An 8,219-nucleotide genomic window follows, 5' to 3' on the forward strand; every position below is an offset into this window, starting at 1 on the left:
GGCTGCTTATAACAATGGCTGCTGAAAGATGGAGCATGTGCTTGACAGATGGAATCGGCGCGTCCTCCATCATAGGAACTTGGCCTGCTGTGGTGAAGGAAGAACTGAGTCAAATAGCTTTTAGGATGCCTCCTGGATGCCCAGCTGGTGAGGTGTTTGGACATGCACAGTTGGGAGGAGTCCGTGGGGCATGCCCATGACATGTGGGAGTTTGGGGTTAGCCAATATAGACCAAGTGGTAGGGTTTGCTGAGGGAGCCAGGTTTCCCTGCTAGTCCTTAGTTTTTGTACTTGAAGTGCCTTCATGGCTTGACTGTTTGTGTCTGTGGCATGTGGTATTTTGCCAGCTAAAATTCTCCAAGCATTTACATATTGCAAGCGCTCACACATTATTATGGAAGAGTCTGTATAAAGTCTGTATAATGTATATAAAGCAATTCGGACATAATGAGGGGGAAATGTATTGACAGATGCTGTGTATTACAACAAGAAGAATTTTACTGAAAAAAATAAACAAGGCATGTAGATTAATAAATATATAGGGAAAACATGTACACAAAGAAAAGTCATGAAAAGACACATTCTTAGAATGAATTACAAAATCCATTAAGTAGTAAATTACAGCCATTCACAAAATATAAACAACTCAAACGACAAGTCGAAATTTTACTTCTAGAGTCTTGTGGATTAATGAATAAGCCAGCCGTTGATAAATAATTCCTGTTATCATCCAACGGTTAGGGATGAGAGGACAATACTGTAGCTCATATACAGGTATAATATTTCAGGAAATACATGGCACGTGTCCAATTTCAGCAATTGAAACCCTGAATGGGCGTTTCAGATTCCCCTTGTTTTTTTAAACAGCGTTTCCACTGAACAGTTTTGAACTCTTTGAACTGAATGTTAGAATCATTTCGACCAAGCAAATAGCTCGCAGTGTGAGCTGTGTGGCAGTGGGTCTTGCCGATGGCGTTTTTGCAGGGCAAAGTGGAGTTACATGACTAATGACAGTGGACTCCGGGCAACCTGTCGTGTTGCGTGCACTGACTTTCCCAACACTGGTCAGTTGAGCAGTTAGTTCAAACCGGCGAGAGACCCGGCGAGTCAGTGTGGGTGTGTGTGCAGAGAGGGAGGGGGAAGATCTGGCAAACTGGTGCTGCCTCAGGCTTACTACTGCGTTCGTGCTAACACTACTACAACTGCACTCAGATGACCCACATCCTGTAAAGATAGAGCAAAATGAGGGGGGTGGGCGTGCGTTGAAGGAAATGAAGATCACCTGACAGTCACATGTTGCGAGCAGGGCACTGGGTTCACCCTCCGATTAGTCAATAGATAAGCAGCACTGACTCGTGCAAAAAAGCAGACGTTGTGTCAACACTTTCAGAGGAGAAGGAAGCGCTTCATCAATAATGCTTCAAAGGAATATTCAGCGGGATTAGGTCCTTACATATTGTATCGACTTTTGTTCATTTACTTTTGCTTTTCTGATTGAACATTCTGGTGATGTATCCACTCAGAGGTCATGACTCTCGGTCACAAAACAGGGGGGATGTCCTGACCTGGTTGGACATGAACTCCTTATCCAGGTGGGGGGTTTTACCCATCTTAGGGTCTGTATCTTAGAGCATCAGAACGCCCCCTCCGCAGTAACGTTTCCCGCTTCGCAAGGGACAGAGCCGCTCCAGATCCATCGAGCCATAACGTCCCGTCACTGGTTTTTGCAGTCCCTCGCCAGCCCGGTGGGTGGCGATAATCAAAACACACACATACTACAACTGCGCGGGAAGTATCGCGAGATAGAACACAAATATCAGTCACTTCCGTTTCCGGGGCTTCGGCTTGGAACGTCGTGTGATCGCACACAGAAAGTTTCAAAGAATACAACTGGTAGCCTCTCAGCTTAAATCCTTGCGACTTTACTATATATATTTTTAATACATGTGGTGGGCAGAACGTGGAACCGAATATATCTGTAAGTTTTACAAAGTTGCTTTCGTCCTCAGTCGTTTTAAACTCGAACCGCTAACGTTAACTTAGCTCTTAGCTATTTTTTTTATTGTGGTTGAACGTTTTCACTTGCTGAGTTTCGGTGCAACCAGATTCCAATGGGACTTGACTGTTTTTGAAATTGCTTTCGTTTTTCTGATGGTCGTGGATTCTCTGGCAGAGCATTATAATGTCTCTACCTAAACGGGAGGCGGAGGACTTGCGGCCATGGGTGGAGAGGACAGTCAAGAAGGTGCTGGGTTTCTCTGAGCCCGCCGTGGTCACTGCCGCGCTGCACTGTGTTGGAAAGGGATACGACAAACGGAAAACGACCGGTAAATATACGCACTGCGTGTTGTCATTTAATGTTGCACAGGCTATGAAAGACTTCGAGGATACAAATACTGGCACCTGGCTAGTGTCATATAACGTCAAGTGTCGATTCAGACAAATGGAGAGCCGCAGGAAAGTAGAATAATTTAATGCATAAGAATTGGTTATTATAAGTTCCTTGGTAAACGTTAGTGTAGCAATATGTGTCAACAGTATTGTAACTTTATTATTGTGTTGTGGTAGGCCTTAATTCCACAACAATATTAATCTGGTGCTGTGACCCAGATATTCACTCAAGTTCTTTTAAAAAAAACTAAAAATTGTTTTGGAAACTATCCGACTTACATTCATTCAAGTTAATGTTCTATTTTCTTCTATTTTTATTTCTGCCATGGTGTCGTTTTAAGCAGCATCAGCAGCAAAAGCGCAGTATACGGCATATTACAATTCCAGTTTGTGTTGCGTTTTAAATATTTGTGATTGTAGTGGTTTCCAGAGTCTTAACCAGCTAATCCGAAAGATTGATGAGTCACTTGTGCAATGACAATGAGACAGAATGAACTATTCCCATGAATATTTGTTTCAAATATTTGAAAAAACAGAAAGCTTGTGGAAGTTAAAAAAAAAACTACTTTTTTAAGAATAATGTTTAATACTTTTTCAATCATGTTTCTTTCAGACCAGATGCGTCCTTTCCTGGATGAATCAACCGGCAGTTTTGTTGATCGACTTTTTGATGCTATGGAGGAGACGCGCAGTTCCCGTGGCAGTAAAGGAACAGGGGATAAAAATCGAAAGAGGGAGATAAAAGTAAGCATGTGCACACAAATGTTTTTTTCTCTAATTCAAACAGAAAAAGGCTTTGCTCTTGTCCCCCATTTGTCACTGTGTCTTGTTTACATGCACAGAATATTCAGACTAAGGCAATAGCTTGATTAAGCCTGTTAGTGCGTCGTGAGAAGTTGCCGTGCAGGTGAGAAATCAAAATTATTCATTAATTTGTCCCCTCCTCTTCAGTATGGGGCTTTGCATTCATTTGGGCTGGTAACTAGACACTGAAATCAATTTGAACAATTTTAAACGTGATAGTGAAAGTTCTCATCCATCAGTCCAGTTTGAGCCGAGCTTTCTGCATGAAAGACAGCAGTGGCGAAATTGAGCTACTAACTAGATTATCTAGACGGGTTAGTCCAAGTGTAAGAAAGTAAATTTCCTGTCTCACAATGTGTTTATAGGCTTTTAAAAATTCTGACCTTAGTCGGACATGTAGCTGTACTGACAGCTGCTGTGATGTCAGCTGTTATGTTATCCTTTGCTGGTAAATGTTTTGGGTGCCTTGACCAAATGAACCTTTTCCCCTAGGATGTGTTTGAAACTGAACCTGTCAAAGAAATTTTGGAATCTGGAGATGCAGCGGCCCCAAAACGAAAACGAGTGCATCGTTTTCAAGAGGTAGAAGATCCAGAGGTAATACCAGGCCCACCGTCGGAGAGCCCTGGCATGCTCACCAAAATGCAGGTAGGGCATATGTGGTTAACTGCTTTCATTCATTAATCATTTTGGAGTCGACTAAATGTGTTAAATATTGTCATCATTTCTATCTTTAGATCAAACAGATGATGGAGGCTGCAACAAAACAGATTGAGGAGAGAAAGAAACAACTAAGTTTCGGCTCTTCGGTGTGAACCCTTTTCTTCCCCAAACCTTATATACCATCAAAACGATCACAAGCATCACTAACTTGCCTTCTACACAACAGGATAGTCCCGTGGCACGGATTCTTGGAAACTCCGCGGCTGCTGTTGGATCTATCGGCCCCTCCCAGGCTGTCAGTTTCATGAACGATGCTATAGAGAAGGCCCGTAAAGCTGCAGAGCTCAAAGCTCGCATTCAGGCTCAGACAGCCAAAACTGGCATTCTTGGTACTTTGGGGACACCCACACCCCAGAACCAAGCACTTGCCAGTCTGCAAGCAATGGGAATTGCACCACTGTGAGTGAATTGTTGTGAATTGTTGTTTGCTAAAGACTATTGAGTTAATAGACATTTTGTTTGTTTAGAAAAGTGGAAATAAAGGAAATGAACAAGCCAACACCACTTATTCTGGATGATAAAGGTAGAACGGTGGATGCGACAGGCAAAGAGATTGAGCTCACACACCGCATGCCCACACTTAAAGGTAGTTACGCAATGGACTGTGAGACTCTTGATGAAAGAAGGCTGTCTCAAGCAGCTACTTGAGTTGCCTTTTGTCAAACCTGTGACCTGAACAAGTGTTGCATTCCTTTTCTGCAGCAAACATCCGCGCTGTCAAAAGGGAGCAGTTCCGTCAGCAGCTCAAGGAAAAGCCTGGGGATGATTTAGAATCCACTTCCTACTTTGATGGGAGGGTGACTCTAACAGCAGCACAGCGGGCTCGCAAAGGCTTCAAATTTCATGAACAAGGACGATTTGAGAAGATTGCTCAGCGAATTAGGACAAAGGTTGGTAATAATGTGAATTAAAAATGTGCATTATGAAACATACTCACATAATTTCCTGTTGCTGAAAATTTCAACAATAAAATATCTATTTTCATCCCACATTCTTCATTTAACAGGCCCAGTTGGAGAAGCTGCAGAATGAAATTGCTCAGGCAGCAAGAAAGACAGGAATTCAGACTTCCACTAAACTGGCCCTCATTGCGCCCAAGAAGGAGATTGGCGATGAGGAGGTGCCAAACATTGAGTGGTGGGACTCTTATATCTTGCCCACCAACTTTGAAGTGTAAGAAACAACAGCCGGTGACAAAACATACTTTTGTATTTCCCATTTTGATTACTTTTGTTCAATGTTATAACCCTCTGTGACGTTTGTGTGGGCCATACTCACCCTTTTCTTACTTTGTAGAACCCCTGAAACAAATCTTGCTGAGGTTGTGCTCTTCGGTGTGACAAATCTGGTTGAACACCCTGCCCAGATCAGCCCTCCAAGTAAGTTAGTTATACAGCATACATTTAAGTGTAGTGTTATTGCTGTATAAATATCACACTGCTTTCACTTTCAAACAGCCAGAAAAAAGCCTTTTTTGCGCCCTGCCCCACTCTCATTTCTCCTTGCTCTGCGCCATCACTAGTGAGTCAGGAGTCCAAAACATTCACATCTGAGTGGTGCATTCTCTGTGAATGGTGGCTCTACGCTAGTGAACGGGTAATCACCTGGTTTGGTCAAATTGTCTACATACTACACTGACACTGTTGGTGTACTCGTGACTGTTTTAACAACACCAATTCTGTGGTTCTTTGCAACGTGAAAACTTTCTGCTGTAGTGTCTGGCAGGACCACATGCAGAAGATGTGACGTCAGTGGATCACGGCTCTCTGTGGAACCCTTTGTTTACCTGTTTTGGATTGTGTTTATACAGTATACTGGCAGGGTTTTTGCTACATGTAAATGTGCATGTAGCGATGCCACGGCTTCAGAACAATGATCTCTTTTTAAACATGAAATCTCAGGTGATCAGGTGTATTTAAATGAAGTGGAAACCTCAAAACAAACTGACAGCACTGCACGTCATATAATTTTAAGCTAGCGTTATTATTGTCACCAATTCAGTAAATGTCAAATTTTCCCCCTCTGATTCTTTGTTTCTCTATCACTTAATTCTCTGCTGCATTCTGTTGTGTGTTTTTTATGGCGGGGGGCACAGTTAAAAAAAAAAAAAAAAAAAAAAAGAAGGGAAAATCCTGGTGGAAACCCTGCCCTGAAGGTACACGTTATGCACTCGCTTAATCTGTTCCCGCCTGCCATTTGAGTTTAGACTTCAACATGTCACCGAAAATATTTGCATGAGAAGTCAATATTGGATTTATCTAATTCAGCCTAAAAATGATCATGAGTAATAGTTTGTTCTGTGGTCCATGGCCTCTTTACTTTTTTTTAGGAATATTCTGTTTGAAGCAGGTCCTCTTACATTTGACAAGCTTTTGATTGTCCGTTGCTTTTAGTGGGACATATTCATGGATGAGACAGGCCCTTGTGCATCTGTTTTTATGTTTTCATATTGATCCATTAAACACAGGTCCTGTGTTGTCTAACCCCAAAATGCAGGTGTCATGCCATGGGCACATCCTTTTTTTTATGTGGCTACAGTGATGTTGTTTTCGTTTGCTTAGTTGACCATGACAAGCCTGTGCCTCTGGGTGTGTATCTGACAAAGAAGGAGCAAAAGAAACTAAGAAGACAGACGCGCAGAGAAGGCCAAAAAGATGTTCAGGAGAAGGTCCGACTGGGACTGATGCCACCACCGGAACCCAAAGGTGCCCTGCCATTTTACAAGCACGTGTTCAATAACAAGTCTGGCATGTCAAACCTTGACCGTTGTTTTACTGTTTTTCAGTACGTATCTCCAATCTAATGAGAGTGTTGGGGACGGAGGCGGTTCAGGACCCAACAAAGATAGAAGCCCATGTCAGAGCACAGATGGCCAAGAGGCAAAAGTACGTGACTCACTGTTTCACGGTGGACAACTCATTTCTTGACATCTCCTCGTAATAGTGAATTAAACTCTTTCTTCAAGGGCTCATGAGGAGGCAAATGCAGCTCGCAAGCTCACTGCAGAGCAAAGGAAAGAGAAGAAAGTGAAAAAGTTAAAAGAGGACCTCTCCAATGGCGTTCACATTTCAGTCTACCGGTTGGTTCCTAATCCGAATGGTACTGTTCGTGGTTAAGAATTGTCAAAGTAACGCACCTTCTGCCTCTCTGTAGTATCCGTAACCTGCAAAACCCTGCTAAAAAGTTTAAAGTGGAGGCCAATGCTAGCCAGCTCTACCTAACGGGCACTGTAGTACTACACAAAGATGTCAACCTGGTTGTGGTGGAAGGAGGTGAACTGAATGAGCATTATACTTTCATTTCCCAGCCATTTCAATGCATTGAAGCATGAAAGTGACACTGACCCTGTATTCATTCTAGGTCCCAAATCGCAGAAAAAATTCAAAAGATTGATGATGCACCGTATCAAATGGGAGGAGCATAACTCCAAAAGAGACGGTAAGGTGCATCGAGTGTTGGGCTCAAAGTAATTTACCAGTATTTGCTGACATTGCTGTGTTCTGTTTAGACCCAAATGGAGATGACGACACAAGGAGGAATAATAAGTGTTGGCTTATTTGGGAAGTGAGTAGCTACAAGCTGATATGCTCCTTCAAGTTTCTTTGTTTTGGATTTTGATGCATTGAAACGACTCTCCTCCTCAGGGCACCGCGAAAGACCGCAGCTTTGGAGATATGAAGTTCAAGCAGTGTCCTACGGAGAGCATGGCCAGAGAACACTTCAAAAAACATCGTACTGAACATTACTGGGATCTTGCCCTCAGCCAAAGTGTGCTAGAAAGCACAGATGACTAAAGGTGTACCTCATTCTGACGCTGCCAGAATCCCACTTTGGAAAAACGGACTTCATCACATTTGAGTTTAGATGATGTGTAACAATAAAGACGTGCAGATTTTTTTCAGCTGCTCACAGCATCACATGGCACTGGATGTTACAGTTGGCATCTTAGAAAGTGTGTCTTTAATTATAACCCCCAATTTATCAATCTGAATATGTTTCATTCGCATAATCTGTTGGATTGTGTTATGTTTTATGTGAGGGAATAAAGACAACTGGGTCGATATGAACCTGGTTATCGTGAAGCAATGTGACTTTTCTTCTTGCAATTATACATAACTCCACCTGTGACGTGCTCAGCAAGTGAGTTTAACACTTGATCTGCCCAACTCCAGTGTTATCCCATGGCGGGGATTCATAGTTGCTGTAAATGTTGCAAAAGTCTGGTATGAATAAATCACATCAGATGGAATTAATTCTTTTGTCTACCTCAACGTGTGTGAGTATGGCAACATTTTATTTATA

General features: G+C 42.5%; 1 protein-coding gene across 3 annotated transcripts; it reads left to right on the forward strand.

The window, feature by feature from the left end:
* Window positions 1-1,813: 1,813 nt before the first annotated feature.
* On the forward strand, window positions 1,814-8,166 carry prpf3 (PRP3 pre-mRNA processing factor 3 homolog (yeast)). 3 transcript variants are annotated; one of them, XM_053887153.1, is made up of 17 exons: window positions 1,814-1,892; window positions 2,173-2,326; window positions 3,004-3,134; window positions 3,687-3,842; window positions 3,932-4,003; window positions 4,084-4,316; window positions 4,385-4,503; window positions 4,620-4,807; window positions 4,924-5,090; window positions 5,214-5,296; window positions 6,479-6,622; window positions 6,703-6,802; window positions 6,883-6,996; window positions 7,071-7,189; window positions 7,278-7,355; window positions 7,426-7,481; window positions 7,562-8,166. In XM_053887153.1, the coding sequence occupies exons 2-17, from the start codon at window positions 2,182-2,184 to the stop codon at window positions 7,709-7,711; spliced, it is 2,055 nt and encodes a 684-aa protein (XP_053743128.1). In that variant the 5' UTR covers window positions 1,814-1,892; window positions 2,173-2,181; the 3' UTR covers window positions 7,712-8,166. The 3 variants fall into 3 exon arrangements, with proteins under 3 accessions (XP_053743128.1, XP_053743127.1, XP_053743129.1); XM_053887152.1 differs by having other exon boundaries at window positions 1,833-1,977; window positions 7,562-8,165; XM_053887154.1 differs by lacking the exons at window positions 1,814-1,892; window positions 2,173-2,326 and adding an exon at window positions 3,233-3,297 and having other exon boundaries at window positions 3,070-3,134; window positions 7,562-8,165.
* The last annotated feature ends 53 nt before the right edge of the window (window positions 8,167-8,219 follow it).

Source organism: Synchiropus splendidus, chromosome 15 (genome assembly GCF_027744825.2).
Source record: "Synchiropus splendidus isolate RoL2022-P1 chromosome 15, RoL_Sspl_1.0, whole genome shotgun sequence".
Classification (NCBI taxonomy): Eukaryota; Metazoa; Chordata; class Actinopteri; order Syngnathiformes; family Callionymidae; genus Synchiropus; species Synchiropus splendidus.